This window comes from Chrysochloris asiatica, unplaced genomic scaffold, assembly GCF_000296735.1.
Source record: "Chrysochloris asiatica unplaced genomic scaffold, ChrAsi1.0 scaffold00160, whole genome shotgun sequence".
Classification (NCBI taxonomy): domain Eukaryota; kingdom Metazoa; phylum Chordata; class Mammalia; order Afrosoricida; family Chrysochloridae; genus Chrysochloris; species Chrysochloris asiatica.
This window is the reverse complement of record NW_006408678.1, coordinates 5,694,809-5,715,548: the sequence shown is the minus strand read 5'-3', so window position 1 is coordinate 5,715,548 and position 20,740 is coordinate 5,694,809. Positions and strand designations below refer to the sequence as shown.

Below are 20,740 nucleotides of genomic sequence, written 5' to 3'. Positions count from 1 at the left end.
ATTAGCATGCTAAGATTTTAAATCTAATGCCATTTTCTACCATCCCACCAACTTTTTGCACTCTTGAGTGGGCACACACATGTGTCAGACAGAAAGAGAAGAGCAAGAAGGAGCCCGAGGCTGCGCTGAATTTAGAAAGTTTGAGGTGCTCTCATCAGCCACATGAGACGGACTAGAGATTCCTTCCAGTAGGCGAGAGAGCAGAGTGCAGACAACAGATGGGAGAAAGGTCCCCAGCGCTGTCAACTTCCAGCGTCTTTGAGCTGAAGATGGGGAGGTGCCACTGTGATTGATATTTGGAGGCAGTATAAAAGCACAGGCTTTCCCTCAACTGCTTGTCACACTGACCTGCACCATCTCTCCACACTTGTGGCATTTCTGTCAACTAGTACTGGAGGCAAGAAAACTCATTGGAAAATAACGCTTTACTGTGGCCATGCCAGAACCTACTAAGAAAGAGGGTAAGACTCATCCATAAACCTTCTTGGTGTGCTTTCTAAATGTAAAAGAATTGGGTCACTGTGTGGTTTAAGGAAAGGACCCTTTAGGATAAAAACAAAACAAAAAACACACAGGAAAAAGGTAGCAAGGATTTCACTAACTGAAAATTACCAGAGAATTGAAGTTTATACAGGAATCTTGGGTAAAATTATAGTTTACCCAAATGATCCTGAAACTGTAATGTAAAGATCTTAGTTGCCAGTTTGGTGAACAGATTACGTCTGCAAGCATATTTTCCTAGGCTCAATCATACATTTTTCACTTTGTATTTGCAATGTTGCAGGAGGGGAACTTGGAATGCTTTTGTAAAAGATGAAGAAATTTGATTGAGATTTCAAAACAGATTTTGTGCCCATATTTCCAGATTTGTTTTATTTTTTCAAATATAGATACAAGTATTAGTTGATTTTTATCAGTGGTTTAGAAGTTGGATTTGTATGACATTATTGATTACTTGTATGGACAGATAATCAAATATTTGATTATCACTAATAGATTGTGTTCTCTCATTAGATTTCACAATGTGGAGACTTTCTAATTAATTAAACTGGAAGCATAAAAATTACTCTTCAAAGAAATATTTCCGCCTCCAAAATCAAAGTTGCTTGTTTCTACAAAAAGAAAATTAGATTGTTATTTTAAAACTGCTAATTAATAATGACTAAATCCTGATGTGGCACGGTAGGATAAACACTAGACTGCTAACTGCAAGGCCAGTAGTTTGAACCCACCATCTGCTCCTCAGAAACCCAATACAGAGTCGCTATATTCGGAACCAACTCAATGGCACTTGTAACAAGTAACAAGTTAGAGTTAGTAATTGCTGAAATTTACTAATCATAAAACCAGAGATTAATAGCTCAAGTATACTATTTAATTTTTAATGGAAAAAAATCTTAAAGCAATGTCATTTCATTCATTTTAGCCTTTATTAATGTTCATTGAATATTTCTATTTCTGCAAATAAAAGCAAAAACAAAATTCAACAGAAAGCATTAAAATAGCATTCAGTTTTTTTCAGTTTTGTTTTTAATTCTTCAAAATGTTTCTTAACCATTGTCTTTGAGATACCCTGAAAAAACTGCTACACATTGAACTCAAAGTTGAAACACTAACCAAATTATCAGAAGTCTTTAAAATATATTTTCTTTATGTAATTAAGTAACCAGTGTTGACAGGTTGTGGTGATCAGTTTACAGGTTGGCTTTACTTAGTGGTAGAGGGCATTGATGGATGAAGTCTTCCACCCAAAATAACCACACCAAATGCATGCATTAATACAGGAACTTAATCCTGATGATCAGGCAGCGAGTCCAACCCCTGCTAAAGGGTCTTATTTGTAATGCAAATGATTTACATGTGTATTAAGTGTCCTTTCTATTTGATCTGTCACTTGACTAGCCTCTTCAAAGCTTACTTAGATGGAATATATTCTGCTTCCTGACTGAGAGCAGAATTTTGTTTTGAGTATCCTGAGTTTAGGGGACAAATTTGCATTTGCTATTTTAAAGTCCAGTTGGAACTGCGAGCAGAGATGAAAGTTAATAAATAAGGTGACAGGCTGTAGAACCTATGTTGTTGTTGTCGTTAAGTGCCATTGAGTAGGTTTCGACCCATAGTGACCTTGTATAGGGTTTCCGAGGAGCAGCTGGTGAGCTTGAACCACCCACCTTGCAGTTCAAGCCAATTTTGCAGTCCAGTGCATTAGCCCACAGTGCCACACTAGGATTCCTATAAAGCTAATTAAATTATTTTAATTGTTAGATGCTATGAAGTTTTGCTTTTTGTCTGATCACTCAATGTAATCCATTCTACTTTCGGAGAGGATGAAATTTTAGCGCTAGAAGAGGAAGATATTTCTTTTCCCCCTAATCTGCAAAGATACCAAAGTTTCCATAGTTCTTTGTATTTTAGTTTTTGCAATAAAAGCACTGTTGATTAGTATGTAGTACCCCCTCAACCATGAGAAATAATTTTATAACCACAGATTCTTTGATTGGATTAAATTTGGAGGGTAGGGAGTGGGGTAAAAAGAAAATTCTATTTTTATTTAAAATCCTTTGAGAACGTACAGGCATTTTTGTTTCCTTACCATCATAACTGATTCTTAAAAAAAGGTACTTTACTAATTTCTCCTGGTGAAATCATTGCATTTTTTTAAATCATTGCATTTTAATATTGTTTATGCAGGAATCATAAGGAATATGAATTGTTCTAGTCCTTACACCTTTCCCTATCTGTGATTTCATTTTGACTGGGGATGGTTTTGTTCCATATAATCATCCCTCTCAAAGTCAGCCCCAAGTAAAAAAAAACAAAACAAAACACAAAAAAAACCCATGCTACCAAACGAATTCTTCAGAATCATTTCAAGCTACCTGAAAACCCTCCCCAAAGCCAGGTTCCCCTAGCCCTGGCTGGTCTTCTTACCTCTCTTCCTCAACTGGGAAAACCAAGCCAGAAAAGACATGGTCAGTTGCTAAGAATCTTAATGATCTGACTTGGCCCTAGAAGGACCTGGCAACTCTTCAAAGAAGGCTGAGTTTTCAGCACCTGAAGGTGCAAAGTGTGTCTTGTTCAACTTCCTCCCAACCTACAGTAGACTAGTTTTGGGAGATTCATATTGAGTCTCGGAAGAGCTGGTCCTTCTAAGGAGAAGGAAGAAGGACAGCTGCAACTTGGAATCACAAGGAGGAAAGCGAATGGAAGTAATTAGTCAACAGTCCTTTTATAAACCCTTGAAAATATTCTGTGTGGCCTGGTGACCTTTTTTGGAAAAAGAAAAGTATTATTTTTAAGGTGCAACCACTTCCCATTGCCCTTCTCTTCGTTTTCATCAGTTATATATTTATTTGTTGGAGAACCGTATTATTTGTACTTATAGTTCCAGATAAAAGGTTCATTCTATGCTTTGGATTTATCCAGGAGCTGAGGCTAGTAAAATTGTTATGCTGAGAAAGGATATGAAAGCAAGTTTCAGATTTGTGGGGTTCTCCAAAAATAATACATTCGCTTATATATCAGCTCTTAATTGAGCACCTACTAAATGGTAGTTACTAGAGTTTCTGAGATTATATATAACATAGCGTCTGTACTGAAAACCCTCAGAATTAACTTCCCCTGGACCCTACTGTATATAGCCTGTCAAAAATTAATTTGCGATAAGGATCTCTTTTCTTGTCAAAAAATAACTTTATCAAATGAAAATAGAAAATTGCAATAGTCTTCTATGATTGGATCTCTAGTAATGTATTCTAATGTAATTAGAATTATGTGTGGTGCTGTGGGTTAATGCACCAGACTGCAAAGCCATTTGAACTGCAAGGTCGCTGGTTCAAAGCTCACCAGTCGCTCCTCGGAAACCCTATACAGAGTCGCTATGGGTTGGAATTGACTCGATGTCACTTAACAACTACAACATTAAGGATACAGTATTTAGTCTGAAAGGCTCTTTGTTGTTGTTAGGTGTCATTGACTTAGTTCCAACTCATAGTATCGCTACACACAACAGAACCAAACACTGCCTGATCTGATACCATCATCACATGGTTATATTTGCACCTAGTGTTGCTGCCACTGTGTCAGTCCATCTTGTTGGGGTCTTCATCTTTTTCACTGACCCTCTACTTTTCCAAGAATAAAATCCTTCTCCAGAGATTGGTTCCTTCTGGTAATATATCCTAAGTATGAGAGACAAAGTCTTGCAATCCTTGCTTGTAAGGAGCATTCTGGCTGTACTTCTTCCAACACAGATCTGTTTGTTCTTCTGACCTACAAATTCTTTTTCTCAGAATTCTATCTCTACAATAGATGGTAACAGAATTCATGAAGTCAAACTCTAAAGTACCTAGACAATTGCTAACTGTCAGATTCTACGGAGTGAGCTAATTTTTTTACAAAACACTGAGCTATAAATTTAACTTTCTGTTACATGATATATTGTTGTGGTTGTTAAGTGCCGTCAAGTCAATTCTGACCCATAGCAACCCTGTATAGGGTTTCCAAGGAGCAGCTGGTTAGCTTGAACCACTGACCTTGCAGTTCAAATGGCTTTGCAGTCTGGCGCATTAACCCACAGTGCCACACCAGGACTCCACATGATATATTAGGCCCTGTTAATATTTTATGAGAGGAAAAAGGCAAAAAAGTTCCTCCTTGGTGCCTTTGTGCCATTCAAGAACATATGGAAATGTCACTAGAGTTTTTTTACTTTCTATGAAAAATCTCTTTTTGAAATTCAAACATTTGGCAAAACACAATGTAAATTTTAAGGAAAAATTCTGAGAACTTAGAAATCAGAGGTATGGTGGTGTGGCTACCGATTTTATTGCTGTACTAAAATGCAGTATCTTCTCTTGTTATCTGGATATTTTTTCAACAGAAATTTGTGGGAACATAGTAGTGGAGAAAAAATGCTCTTCCCTCCATAGATGGGTTTCCTTTTCTGTATCTCTTCCCTTTCTAGACCAGAGAACTTTTAACACATTTTCAAGTCCATCTAAACGTCAAACCTATTGCATGTAGAGCAATATTCATCACCTCCTCCCTATTTCTAAGCAACTCTCAAGGCTTCCTCATCATCAGAAAAGGAGTCCTGGAGATGGGAAGCTTCCCTCTCAAAGTCATTCCTTGACCTTCAATCTCCACCGGCATGAGACTAGATGGCTTATTTCAAATATCAAAATAAATGTATCTTTAGAAAAGTCTACTTATATATATTACTTCTCCCTCAAATTGGGGAAAAATAATTTGTAGAGAGTCTGAGAGAAGAACTGGGGATGAAGGTCGAGATTGTATTGATCACTAATTGATCAAGGGCAACTATTTTCCACCTAATTTTGAGTGGTTCATTTTGGCCAAGTTGAGGATTTGGATGAGGAATAAAGAAGCTGCATGAATGGATGTCACAGTATTTTCCCTGATAAAATGTTGTCACGCTGTACTGGAGATTTATGGCATAGATTTGGTCTGTTAGAAGAAGAAACACTAAGGACAAATGCATGCTAGAGAGCTTAATACTTGGCAGAATCTTTCTTTTGCAGTCGCCTGCTTTTATGACTGTCCATACTGCACCTGTTAGGAAGATAAATAAGGGCCGGCCAATTCTTTCCTCTCAAGCATCCTAAATATATCACTTTAAAAAGAAAAGAAAAGCAGTTTGGACAAATAGGTCATATTCTTATTTCTCATGCAGCAAATCCAAAGAAGTCTCCCTGTTCTTAGGTCTTTCAGAGCCTTGCAGTCAGGGTAGGAGAGTTGTTGAGATGACTTGACGTGAAGGCTATGTTCCCTGGCTATTTTTCAGGCAGGGGATAAGTCAAACACTTAAAATCCTTTATTCTCTCAATGGTTCATTTGACTCTGGCCATGACACATGACGTTATACACATTGTATTTTAGGCTTCATACGAGCACACAATTCACTGGGAATCACCTAGCTAAGTTGAAGTCATTTAAGACAAAACCAAAACAAAACAAAAAAATAATTTGGCATGAAAATAAATCAATGGGAAAAAATAAAACTTGAGTGAATAAGAAACAATGTTTTTGTGATATTTTAGTCAACAAACACATCCTTGTTTTACATTTTAGAGATCTGTGGGAGAAGATGTCTTGAAAGAAAATGATTGTTCTTGTTTTCAGAGCTCCAGCGAGCTTTTTTGTTATTTCTGCTTAAAATTCTTGTGATTATTTCAATGTTTATTTTTAGACTCTCTCTGGGTACACTGAAAGGAATTTTTATTATTTTTAATAATTACTATTTTTATCTGCTCTCCTCCCTAACTAGTCTATGAAACCTATATTAAGAGACACAAAATACTTCCTTGGCAGCCAATTCTAATTGGCTAGTAATTCTAAACTTTACCTTTAGACATACTTGACTCTGTTAGAAGATTGAAGCACAGGCAATCCGAGATGAGCAGAAAATTTTTCATTTCACATGTGTACCTCCCAAATAAACCCTGGTAATACAGTGGATTATGAGCTGGGCTGCTAGCCACAAAGTCAGCAGTTCAAATCTACCAGTCACTCAGAAACCCTATACAGGTTCACTATGAAAAGGAACCAACTCTATGGCACACAACCACCACCCAAAGCGATGGACTGACACAGTGCCAGCAGCAATGAGCCTAAACATAATAATAATTGTGAGAGTGGCGATAGACCAGGCAGTGTTTCATACAGTTGTGATAGGGTCGCCATCTTGGATCTGACTCAACAGCACCAAACAACAACCACCAGAACCTCAAGATATATGTGAGTGTGAGCTCTTGCTTTCTTTTTATTTCATGTCAGTTCTAGATGGGCACAGATGTCTTTTCTAGAATCCTTGGCCTGCACTGAGTCTTGCACTCTGGGGAAACGCAATAAATGCACAAAACAGTAGTTACTGAATTACAGTGTTTCTGAGTTAGGTTAATTATGAATTCACAGTTATTTTCAAGAGCAGTTTCCAAAAACTGGGGACACAGCAGTTAAGGAAGATGAAAAGAAGACTTTCTTCATTTTCTACCTGTATGAAAATGATCTTATAACCAGACAGAACAGGGCATCTGTCCCACCCATTACCCTCGAGAGCTGATTCCATTTCATGGTGAACCCATGTATTGCAAAGTAGAACCTCACCCCCTAGGGTTTTCATGCCTCTGAACTTTCACTTCTGAGGTACCTCTGGATAGGTTGAAGCCACAGCTTCCATCCGCTTCATTTCTAAGACAGACATCTGCCAACAGGATGAAGTGGTTCAAAGTCTTGGTTCAAACCAACAACTCTTCAGTTAGTAGTGAGCACTTAACCATTTATACCACCCACTGACTTATTTTACAAGAACAAAAAACCAAACAAACTCGTTGCCAATTGAATTGATTTTGACTCACGACGACTCCATGTGCTTCAGAGTAGAATTACACTCCACAGGACTTTCTTGGCTGTAATTTTTTTTTTTTTTTAAGGTTTTATTGTGAATTGAGTAATCGTTTCCATGGGAGAACATCAGTTTTACACTCATCATTTTGTTGCAATGATTACATCTCCTATGTACATCATCATTCAACAATATTTTCAACAGTATTTGTTTCTATTCCTGCTGGGTTTTTTTCTTTGTTTGTTTGTTTGTTTTTTGTGTTTTGGGGGATGGGACTCAGGAATATATGATCATTTAAACAACCAAAGGGCACATTCTGCAAGCCTGTCTCCTGGCCACCAGCACTCAGCCTTTCTCTTTCCATGAGTCTAGAGTCCTCAGCTGCTCTATCTCTCTTCTTGTCCTCATCTCTGCCTCATCTCTGGTGTCACTGCTTCTGTGGATGGGATCCCACATTCCACTCGTGCTCTTATCTCTTGGTGGTCCTAGGGTCCTCTGTTACTGGACTGTAAGATTAACTATTCCCCCATTTTTGTTATAAAATTTCTACTTTTACGGTTGTAACAGTCGCAATTAGTCATGATAGCAATTACTTGCTACTGAATCATAAGAATCTTATCCCCATCTCTTTTTAACAGACCCATCTAGACAAGATGCAAACTATTCAGTAGGGACTTTACCTTTCCCCCCACACTCTTAAACTAAACTCCGTCTTGAAACTTGTAAGTCAGTCACTTCGTTCCTTTATCACCCCCTCATTTTAGGTAGCCAATGTTTATAAGTTGCCCATCCCTACCAACCCTGTACACAGAGAGGGTAGGATTGATACTTGATGTGAAGACTCCTTCCCTCTTAGTTGGTATTCTGAGCTACTACATCCATAAGTATTGGTCAAGTTCATCAAATTGTAGCAATTTATACTCATTTCCTTTATCAGAATTTGTTTTGTTTTGTTTTTATCTTCCTCTAGTCAAGTTCTGATCATTAAGCCATCAAGACTAGGTCAAATGGGTACTATCTGCAAGTTTGGGCATTCTTGTGCATTCCCCTCACTTCATATCAGTTGAATGCTTCACTCTCAGCTCTAGCCGTTGGTGACTATGTCCTTGTCCATGGGCTCAGGTGTCCCCAGGTCTCACCACACTTAGGACCAACCAATACTTCCTCTTCTCTCTCTCATCTCCAGGTCAACGGGAGTCTATGGAACATGGTTGAACTCAGCCCAATTTCTTCATTGCTGCCTTTCCCCCTCTTCCACCCACCAGTAGACCCATGTGGTCACCAGCAAGCTTACATGCCTGCTCATGTGTTCCCTTTGAGTTTCAGTCTTGGAGGGACATTTGTCCTGAAGGAACTTGATTGCTTGCCTTGATGGCTCCCCAGTGAACAACTTGTTGTTCTTGTAGTTCTTGGCTGTAATCTTATGGAAGCAGATTGCCAGACCTTTCTTCTGTGGTGCTGCTGGGTGGTTTTGAACTGATAATGTTTCAGTTAATATTGTTGTTATTAAGTACCTTCAAGTCAGCTCTGACTTATAGTGACCATGAGTAGGGTTTCCGAGGTGCATCTGGTGGGTTTGAACTGTCAACCTTGTGGTTCATAGTCCAGAGCTGATCCTTCAGCATCACTGAATGCTAACCGTTTGCACCACCAGGAACTTTTACAGGGACAAGGCCCCACAAATCAAAGTGATGCTACTATCTTGTTGCACCAAGTCTGCTCTGAGTGGGTAGGCCCAGTCTTAACTTATGAAGAAGACATTTGTTCTGGATAAACATGCAAGTAGGCAGTAATCCTAATTTCAGGATGTTCCCATCCAGGCAGCAGATGATTTACTGACCTTCATATGCATTTCAAGATTAAATGTCAAGATTCCATCAGGTGGGAGTATGAAGCAGTTAATTTGGCAGAGAAGACCGAAGTCTCTTTCTAAAATGAGATCATGAAAAACTAGCTCTAATCTGGTATGGTACTGTGGGTTATTGTGCTGGACTGAAAACTCATTTGAAAAACTAGGTCGGCGATTCAAGCTCACCAGATACTCCTCGGAAACCCTACATAGGGTCGCTATGGGTCGAAACCGACTCGACGGCATTTAACAACCACAACAATCTGACTTTACGACTTCCTATCAGCTTTCAGGAGGCCTGTGGCTCAATGGTTAAGCACTAGGGTGCTAACTGAAAGGTCAGAAGTTTGAACCCAGCAGGTGCACCATGGGAGAAAAGACCTGATGATCTGCTCTCGTAGAGATTACAGTTTAGGATACTTTATGGGCAGCTCTGCTCTGACCTACAAGGCCACTAGGAAACAAAATCAACTCGATGGCACGGAACAACAACAAATCAGCTATCAAGTATGAGTCCATTTTGATAAAACTTTTGCCTTTATATGTTCTCTTAAGAATCACTTTGTAGGCTAGTTGAGGCATCAATAGAGTACTTACAATGATTTTAAATAGTATGTCAGGAGCTAGAGCTTAAGATGTTACTTTGTTCATCTTTTGACTTATAGCTGAGTTATTGACGGGACCTGGAGGTAAAAAAAAGTCCTCCTTCAAAGTCATCCAAATCTTTCTCTGAATAGCATCCAATTTTATATACCTTGGAACAGAATGCTTTGTATGAATGTTTGTAACTGAAATTTTGCCTAGTCAATCAACATATTTTAATTTCTCAAGTTTTGAGTAGATGTCTTTAGGACTGCCCTGGTGTAGCACTGGATAAGCATTGGATTGCTAACCACAAGGTTTGACCCACCAGCCACTCCTCAGAAATACTATATAAAGTTGCTATGAGTTGGAATCAACTCAACAGCACTTTAACAACAACATATATTATATTGTATATGCATATTGAGAAATATACATTATTGAGGGAAAAACAGCAATGAAACTGTGAGCTAAGCCCTACAATGTTCAATAGACTTCTGTGAGCCCGGGTGGAGACCTGGTTGGCCAGTAGTGTGGCAAGACCTGGGCACTCTTGGGCCCAGAGTCAGTGACATAGTCACAGAGGACTAGAGTGGAGAGTGAAGCATCCAGCTGATAAGAAGAGAGGGCATATGCACAAGAACACCCACACTTGCAGATAATACCCACTTGACCTGGCTTCAATGAGTGGATGATCAGAGCTCAACCAGAAGAAGAAAGAAGAGGGGAAAAAAGAGTAATCTGATACAATTTGATGAACTTGACCTACACCTATGGATGCAGTAGCTCAAAAGGGGGAAGAAATCTTTACAGTGCGGATCATTCCCACCCCCTTGGTACACAGAGTAGACAGGGATGGGCAACTTGGACATTGGCTACCCAAAGTGGGTGGGGGAGGGGGGCCTATAAAGGCAAGAAGTGACTGGTTTACAAGCTTTCAAGAGGCAGCCTAGATCCAGAGGGCACGGAGGAAGGTAGAATCTCCACTGAGTAATATCCAATCTGTCTGGGTGGGGCTGATGAAAGGAGATGCGGATAGGTGTCTTGTGATAAAATAGTTGAATAATTGTTATCAGGACTGACTGTGAGGGTTGGAAATGTAAAGGTAGACATTTTGTAGCAAAAGGAGGGAAGTGATTGACTTTGCAATCTAGGAACAGAGATCACTGGGACCATCAAGGGAGAAGAGCAGAGAGCAGGACCCTACCCAGAGAAGCAGTGACACCAGTGATGGAGGCAGAGACGATGATGTGGAGAGATGGAGCAGCTGCGGACTTTAGACCCAGAGAGGGAGAGGGGCTGTGTGCTGACGACTTGGGGGGCAGGCTTGTAGGGTATACCCCTTGGTTGGTTGATGATGCATGGAGGGGATTGTAACCATGGCAAGGAAATGATATACAGATAGGATGCATGTAAAGCTAATGTTCTCCCATGTAAACTATCACATAATTCACAAGAAAACATTAAAAAAAAAAGAAAGAAATATACATTATTAAACATAGTGACACAAACAAAATAGCCTATTCATAAAACTTTCTAGACAGTTCAAATTCTAGCTATACTATGCATCGAGTTGTTTATAGTCTATGAGGAGTCCTGGTGTGGTGCTGTGGGTTAATGAGCTGGACTGCAAAGTCGATTTGAACAGCAAGTTCTACCATTCAAGCTCACCAGCTGCTCATTGAAAATCCTATACAGAGTCACTATGTGTCGGAACCGACCTGATGGCACTTAACAGCAATAACTTCAAAGAAGAAACCCTGGTGACACACTGGTTTAGTGTTCAGCTGCTAACTGAAAGGTCAGTGGTTTAAACCTACCAGCCACTTGGCTGAGGAAGAGCTTCTATACTGCCTCTGTATAGTGTGGCTCTGTAGGCTAATGCGTCAGACTGCTAAGTCATTTGAAATGCAAGATCAGTCGTTCAAGTTCACCAGTTGCTCCTTGGAAACTCTATACAGGGTTTCTATGGGTCGGAATCGACTCAACAGCACTTAACAACAACAAACTCTATGTTGTTCGAGTTTGGGGGGAGGGGCAGGTGGATGCAGAGGTGGGGTAGTCCGACTTTATGTTATAAGGTCCTTATGAGTTGGAATCAACACTACAGCAGTGGATTTGGTTTCGGGTTATATATGCCAGGGTTTCTGTTGTGTTCCCACTGAGATATTTCATATCAAGCTGCAAGGGTAGGGAGGGGCCTCCACTGTCAAATGGATGAGAATAATTGTTTCTTCACTGATACAGTGTGGGGTATGGCCTTTCCCACTTAGACCAAAACACACTTGAACGTGTAGCTATGTCCTCCATCAAGAGTTACAAGGCTTCCCACCAGGAGTGCTTGGGGCAAGTGGGATCTCCATGGGGCCTGGATTCTTCTTCCATAACCAGAATGAACTCTCCCTCATCTCATATGGACGGAGTTTACTGCTTTGAAATTTTTAAATGACCCTCCACCTGGTATCAGCCCTTTCCTTTATCTATTTTTAAAAAGTCACCTGATGTGAGGCCCAGCAACAGCTTGGGGCAAGACCTTTAGGGGATTTATCCAATAACCATGAAGAAGAAAGATGGAATTGTGATTCTGTTCAGGACAGACCCTAGGAAAGGCATAAGGAGAGCACAGTGACCAAACCAAAACCAAACCCTACTACTACCAGTGAGTTGATTCCAACTCTTAGTAATACTGTAGGATGGAGTAGAACTGCCCCCTAGGGTTTGCAGGGCTGTAAATCTTTACAGAAGTGAACTATTACGCCTTTCTTCCACTGAGCAGATGGTCGGTTCCAACCACTGACCTTTTGGTTATCAGCTGCGTGCTTAAATCATCATGCTACCAGGGTTCCTATATGGGGTCTGCTGATGTTTTAAACTTCCTCAAACTGACTAACACTGTGCCAATACCACCACCACCCATCGATTTCAGTTTAATCTAATTTCCTCATTTAAAATATCATAGTGATAAAGAAAGGGCTCATCAGATCAGAAGAAAAGAATTTGTTTTTAACCAACCTCATGCTTAATGTTACGTGGCACTTCTTTCGACGTGTTAATGATCCTATTTTAATTCTTTCCCTACGTGAAGTGGCATCTTGTATTGAAAGAATACATTTTTAGAAGAACCTAAGAACAAACAGAGTAGGAGAAAAAACAAAACAAAACTGTGGATTCTAGGAAATTCCATCAAACTGATCAATGAGTGTAGAGCTGTAGGTCAGCACTGGACTGCAAACCACAAGGTCAGCAGTTCAAATTCACTAGCTGCTCCTTGGAAACCCTATACAGGGTTTCTATACAGAACTGTATATAAAGAAAATGAAAATCCTCACCACTGGACCAATAGACAACATTCTTATCAATGGAGAAAAGATTGAAGTTGCCAAGGACTTCATTCTTCTTGGATCAACTATCAACACTCATGAAAACAGCAGTCAAGAAATCAAATGATGTATTGCATTAGGCAAATCTGCTGCACAAGACCTTTTTAAAGTGTTGAAGAGCAAAGATGTCAGCTTGAGGACTAAGGTGTGCCTGACCCAAGCCATGTTTTTTTTCTCAATAACCTCATATGCCTGTGAAAGCTGGGCAGTGAATAAAGAAGATCATAGAAAAATTGATGCTTTTGAGTTATGGTGTTGGAGGAGAATATTGAAAGTGCCTAGGCTGCCAAAAGAACCAACAGATCTCTGTTGGAAGAAGTGCAGCCAGAGTGCTCCTTGGAGGCCAAGATGGCCAAATTTCGTCTTTCATACTTCGGACATGTTGTCAGGGGAGACCAGTCGCTGGAGAAGGATATCATGTTTGGTGGGGTGGAGGATCAGAGATAAAGAGGAAAATCCCCAGTGAGATGGATTGGCAAAGTGGCAGCATCGATGGACTCAAGCATAGCAACAGTAGTGAGGTTGGCCCAGGATTGGGCAGTGTCTTGTTCTGCTGTGCATAAGGTCGCTATGAACTGACACTGACTCGATGGCACCTAACAACAACAACTAACTGTACATAATGATGCACAATTTCATATATCCTTAGAGCACTGTTGTTGTTGTTAAATGTTGTCAAGAAGATTCCAACTCATAGCGACCCCTCTACAGGATTTCCAAGGTGTAGCTGGTGAGTTTGAACCATTGACCTTGTGGCTCACAGTTCAATGCTTACCCTAAAGCTCCACACCAGGATTCCACAGTCCCTGCCAACATTTGACCACAGTAAGCAAATACGATTTAAATCGATTGACTCATTCTGGATGTTGTTGTTGCTAAGTGCCGTGGAGTAAGTTCTTGCCCATAGCGACCCCGTATAGGGTTTCCAAGGAGCAGCTGGTGAGCTTGAACCACCAACCTGGCGGTTCAAACTGACTTTGCAGTCCAGCACATTAGCCCACAGCACCACACCAGGACTGTCCTTCTGGATAGCTGGATTTCTTTAGTGCTTTAACTGCTGAACCTTACTATTGCAATTAATTTAAATAGACACACTTATAAAATGTAGTACATTATTCCTTGCTTTTATAAACAAAATACTGTGAACATAATTTAACATCTTAAATTAAATCAGCCATAGTACCACAGGATACACTGAAATCTTAAATGGTTTGCTTTCATGTTAAATGGGCTCTTGCTAATTTGTATTTTGAATTTTTGCCCAATTTGTCATGGCTTTCCTTTTGCATTCCTGACTAGTAGTTATTACATTTTTACTACTCTGGATCCCTTACCTGAAATTGCCCCAAGCCCCAATCTACCTCCCTCCCATTTCTTGTTTGCTATTGACCCTTTCTGTACCTGGTCATTATTTTGGCTTAAAAGAACTGGGGCTAGGGTGGTGCCAGAGTGGCATCTAGGGCCAACATATAAAGAAGCACTCACTCATAGGGTCGTGCAACTGCAGGGCCAGCTCCTGAAAGTAAGCGCCTCCTTAAATGTTCTGCCCAAGAAGTCACCTTACTTCACCCCAGTATGGCTGAGAGAAGGTTTAAGGAGGCAGGCTCTCTGGTGAATAGAGACTGAACCTTTAGTGTTTGGAGCTTCTTGTTGTTGTTAATTAAGTACAGTGGAGTCAGTTCTGACTCATAGTGACCCTGCATGGGGTTTCTGAAGCTGTAAATCTTTATGGGAGCAGAAAGCCTCATCTTTCTCCCGCGGAACAGCTGGTTGTTTGGAACTGCTGACCTTGAGGTTAGCAGCCCAATTCGTAACCACTATGCTAGCAGAGCTCCTTTGGAGCTTGAGACATACGTATTTTACTCTTCAGAAGCCCTATTCATTTGTTTATCCACAACTGCTATGAGCCAGAGCTTGAGCTTGAGGTGCCTAGAGTGTTGAGTTCTAATCAGAAGAGATGGTACTAGAAAATATTGCTCTTAGGTCTCTATTTTGTGTACATAGGAGAATAAGTCAATGCCCCCCCAAGACAATTTATGGTTTGATTTTGACTGCTAATTTCATTTTACCAATCAAGGTTGCATCTTTTTTTCCCCAAATGATGCATAGGACATGAGTTGTTTTCCATTTTGTTTTGTTTTTTGAAGCACACATAATTCTTTTAAAAATTTGTAATAAATTCATAGCCAACACTTTTCAAATTTTCTTGGTCTGTTCTCAGCTCCACGTGCACTCATACTGACTATTGAGGACCCTGACGAGCATTTGTTTATGTGAATTATGTCTTTCCTAGTTTGCTGCATTAGAAATGAAAATTCATAAATGTAAAAAGCATGAGAATACTCATGTATATTTTCTACTAGCCAAAGAAAGTAGGGTGATGTTAAAAAGGCAGATAATGTGGTTTTATTATGGAAATTGTTTTAATCTCATAGACTCCTTTAAAGTGTCTTAGGGACTCTTGGCAATCCCGGACCATAATCACTGTTATTGAGAAGCAGTGTGATAAATCAATTAAAAGTTGTCTCTAAAAGATATGTCATTTCCTTAAACTCCAAGATATAGACTATCTGGGCTCATAGCCTGTAATGAATAAAGATTGGGACAAGAATAGAACTAAAAATGTTTTATGTTAATTTATGTCCCATTCTCTGTCTTTGATGAATGAACAAAACAGCCAATTAAAATGCACCACTGTCATTTGTGTTTGTAGATATTTTTGGTGACACAATTTATATAATCAGTACCCAAGTGGGATGAACACCCGCCACACAAACAATGCAGTTTCCTTTGTGTCGATTTGTAAGCATCCGAGTCCAGGCTGGAGCATGTACACTATCAACAGGGAATAGATCTGGTGGGTTTTTATCACAAATAAAATATAGAAAGGAAGATCATTTTCTGTGGCACCAAACCAAACTGTTGCCACTGCGTTCATTCTGACTCATGGTGACCCCATGTGCTACAGAATAGAACGGTAAGGGTTTTCTTGACTGAAATCTTCATGGGAAAGAGTTCTAGGGGTATAGGGGTTAAGTGTTCAGCTTCTAATGAAAAGCTGGTGGTTCAAAACACACCCAGTACCTTTGTAGACAACAGACTGGAGATCTGCTCCCAAAAAAGATTATAACCAAGAAAAGCCTATGACGCAGTTCTACTATGTCACATAGAGTTGCTAAGACTCTAAACACACTTGACAGCACCTAACAATAATAACAATACAATCTTTATAGAAGAAAATTGCCAGTCCTTTCTTCCATGGTACTGTGTGTGTATGGGGGAGGGGGAGTTGAACCATCAACCTTTAGTTTAGTGTTGTTGTTGTTAAGTGCCATCAAATCGGTTTTGCCTCATAGTGACCTATGTCACTATTCTAAGTCTAGGATTTCCAAGGAGTGGCTAGTGAGTTTGAACCACTTGATCTTGAGATCCTGCACTTGTCCTACAGTGCCACAAGTCAAATGCAAACTGTTTTCGCCACCTGGGGATCTATGCTATAGTACCTAAAGTGACAAAATAGTACCAAAAGTGATTTAGGCTGAGCCTTAATCATCTTGATGTTTCTGATACATAAGGCATCCACATATTTTATTTCAAGCCTAGAATCTGACTCTGAGGATACGAAACAATAATTAGGAATAACATTAAGCTTTCTCCTGCACCCCAAATTACCAAAGAATGGTCCTAGAATACTTCTTTCTCACATTAAATTTTTAAAAAGGACAACAATTCACATTTTAAAAAGCCTCTAATCCTTCCATTCAGTGGTGGTTATTAAGTGCCTTTGAGTTGGTCTGACTCATAGTGATCCTGTGTAGGGTTTCCAAGGAGCAGTTGGTGGGTTTGAACCTCCACCTTGAGGTTCAAATCGACCTTACAGGTCAGTGTATTAACCTGCAGCTCCGCACCAGGACTTCACTCAATCGTAATAACTTTAATTATATATTCTTCCTATCTCTCCTATGCCTATACAATATATTCATGTTGTCTAATTATGCTCTGGAGTCCTGGTGTGGTGCTGTGGAATAAGTACTGGACTGCTAGATACAAAGTCAGCAGTTCAAACCCAACAGCCACCCCTTGGGAACCTTAGACAGAGTCCCTCTGAGTCAGAACTGGCTTTGACAGCACTTAACAACAACTACATTTCCATAAATTAAATTGCACATGAAGGTCTAAAAAACATTTTAATTTTAAGTAGCTCAAACAATATACTACTAATTGAGATTGTAAGCCCATGGGAAAGAGAGAATTGCATTGTTTACTCATTTTTAGTATATAGATACAGGAAAACCCAAAAAAGCCAAAACCTGTGTAAAGCAGAAACCAGCCAGAGAAGGAAAACTCGAATATTTTCCACTAAACAAGTGGTAGAAAAGTGTCAAAAGACTGCACCCTGATAAAGGAGGGAAACTTGAGAGACTCAGAAAAATCAGGTGGTCCTGTAGAGTTTGGGCATCATTCACAGGTTTCACTGTACATGCATAGAGGGGAGAAAAGCAGGTCGATGTTACTTTTTTTTTTTTTAAAAAAAAAAAGGGGAAAGAAATCCTTTCTAAATTGCTAACCATGAAACTCTTGATCATTGAAAATAGAAATGGCCTCCACTGGTGAGAGTCAAACCTTTTATGGAGTTGCCTGGATTCTGAGTCTCCCATCGGCGGCAGCAGCCCAAAGACTGTCTACTTCATAGCTGCCACCAGCGCCCGTCAGTTAGAATGCCCTGGCACACGTCGAGTAGGCATGCCATTGGTTGCATACCTGTGCTGCTTACAGTAGGTGATCATAGGAAAACATCCACCATAAATAGTCCGAGCCCTTTGAAAGTGCCTCCGTGTTGCAGAGAGAGTCTCTATCTGTGAATTAGACAAGATCAAAGAAAAACTGTCCTTGCTAAGAAGGAAGGGATTAGCTTTAGTTGCTGGTTCAGAATCCAGTTACTTTTCATTCTACTCATGAAAATATTTCATTGGGCTTTTTTTTTTTTAACATAAAGTATCTAGATTACAAACAAACAAAAAAGTTTAAGTATTAATTGATAAATTCCTCATTCTTTAGGCAGGAATTTCTACTTTTGGTATATTTTCTAGCAGAGACAAGAGGGGACGAGGTTACTGTTAGTTGCTATCAAGTGAATTCTGACTCATGGTAATCCCATGTGTACAGACCAGACCTGCTCCATAGGGTTTCAAGGGTGTGATCCTTCAGAAACAAACCAACAGATCTATAGATCTGTCTTCCGAGACACCTCTGGGTAGCTTTGAACTGCTAACATTTAGAATGTTTTAATCATTGAGCCACTCAGACAAACCTAAGGTTTGAGAGAGGGAACAAAAAGTTAATTTCCCAAGGCTTTTTTGTAAATAATATGGTTGGTGTTATTAAGTACTGTCAGGTCAGGTCCAACTCATAGTGATCCTATGTGGGTTTCTAAGAAGCAACTGATGAGTTTGAACCACTAACCTTGTGATTCAAATGACCTTCCAGACTAGTGCTTATCCTACAGTACCACGCCAATATATAATAAAATGGTGTATAATGAAAGATTTGCTATTTCAACATGTTTTTCCGTGTGCAATTCAATGACATGAACTGTATTCATCATGTTATACAACCATCTTCATGATCCATTTCCAGATTTTACCATCAACCTTAACAAAAGGCCAGCACTCCTTCATCAATGACTTCCTTCCACTCCTGCTGACCTTGAATAGACTTTGGTCTCTGCATTTGCCTATTCTAGAGATTTCATAGAAGTGGGGTCATACAATATTTGTCCTACAAATAAATATGTTAGTAAAAGTATAGCAAGACCTTGCCTTAATAAATACCCATTTGCATGCTTAAGATTTACAGAGCTTACCAAAGACAGCTACTTCCTAACACTTACAGAACTTGTGGTTAACCAGAGTCTGCATAGGTGGAAGAGCGGTGTTGCTAAGATGGAACAGATACCTTGACTTGAGTTATTTCGCTGTTTTTTCACTCCAGATTTTTTAAAGAGTGGGGCAGGGGCAGAGATTCCTTAGAAAGATGAGGGTGTATTGTCACTGAGAACCACAACTGTCGCCCCAATTACTTTCCTGTCCTTGTTAAGAAATGGAAGACGTGTGTTGACAGCAAGGAGAAATCTAAATGATAGAGTTTGGGCGGAAGCCTCAGAGCATTCAGCTGGCAGGAGGGTCACCAGCGAAGACATAGCGTTCCCTGTGGGTAACACAGACCAAGAGAGCCACCACCGAGTGCCAGAGGATGAATTTTAATTTCTTGGCAGCCAGGAAAGGGGGCTTTTGTGCAGGTCGGAACACTCTGCCAGTCAACTATATTTATGGAGCACCTGCTGTGTGGAATCTGAAATGGAGGGGGAAGCGGGGGTCTTGGCCTTAAGAAGCTTGTGATCAAATGGAGAAACTATGTTCTCATCTACTGTAAACCTTTTAACATTCACAACCGTATTGGAAATGAGAGAGTAACCAGTAAGAATTTAGGGCATAGTCTCAGCTTGTTTTACCCAAAATGGGATTGGTGGACCAGCCATCAGCACCATCTGGGTAGTTCATTAGCCCATTTGTTGTTAAGTGTTGTCGAGTCAGTTTTGACCTACAGCGACCCTGCATAAGGTTTCCAAGGAGTGGTTGGTGAGCTTGAACCACCGATCTTGCAGTTCAAACAGATTGTGCAGTCCAGTGCATTAACCCACAGCACCACATCAGGACTCCAAATTTAGTCTCTGAATCAGGTTCCTCTGCTTTATCAAGACATTTAAGGCTCCCTTACCTCTGTTGACCCCTTAAAAGCTTTTCAAAATGCAATTTGTATACAAATCACCTAGGGATCTGATTAAACTAAAGAAGTTGGCTCTGCAGGTCTGGGCTGGGTCTGGCAATGTGAGATTCTGCATGGCTGCGTTGCTATGGAGCTTGTGAAAGATGAGGCTTCCTGCTTCCGTGAAGATTTACAGCCTCAGAAACCCTATACAAGGTCACTATGAGTCAGAAGTGACTTCACCACACCAGCAGCTCATTAGCAATGCAAATGTTCACTACAGGTTAGGAATTAAACACAAGTAAAATCTAGTTTACCTTGCTTCCATCCCTGTCAGGGATTATAAATTTGAAACGAGGCCTTGATTCTGTAGGAAAGTGCTGTGAGGTTGGGAGAGAGACAGATGTCAGTCAGATCTAGAAGCCTAATCTCTAATGTGGTAAAAATCTGAAATTGTTGTTCACTATAGATTAGCAAATAAGCACAAGTAAGCCTGTGTTTACCTTGTTTATCAGGAAATCTGAACATGGGACAGAGCAAAGTCGGTTTACCCAGGAGCTTTTTAAACACAGGGCTCGTGTCTTAGCACCTTTTTATAACCCCCTGTCCTTGTTAAATTCATAATTGGAGGCCAATGAATTCTGATTGCATGGATGCGCTGCCCTGGTCCCTATATAGTGGCACAATGGGAAAGAGGCACCCATGTTCAAGCTCCCCAGCCCCTCCTCAGAAACCCTAGATAGAGTCACTATGGGTAGGAACCAACTGTTGTTGTTGTTGTTAAGTGCTGTCGAGTCA

At 40.1% G+C, this 20,740-nt stretch overlaps 1 protein-coding gene across 5 annotated transcripts in view; it reads left to right on the top strand.

The window, feature by feature from the left end:
- The first annotated feature begins 299 nt into the window (after positions 1 to 299).
- Positions 300 to 20,740, top strand: part of MYBPC1 (myosin binding protein C, slow type) — a 129,262-nt gene continuing 108,821 nt past the window's right edge. For all 5 annotated transcript variants that reach the window (XM_006871098.1, XM_006871100.1, XM_006871101.1 and 2 more), the window contains exon 1: positions 300 to 461. In XM_006871098.1, the coding sequence (XP_006871160.1) occupies positions 437 to 461 (25 nt within the window). In that variant the 5' untranslated portion in view covers positions 300 to 436. The remainder of the gene's footprint in view (positions 462 to 20,740) is intronic.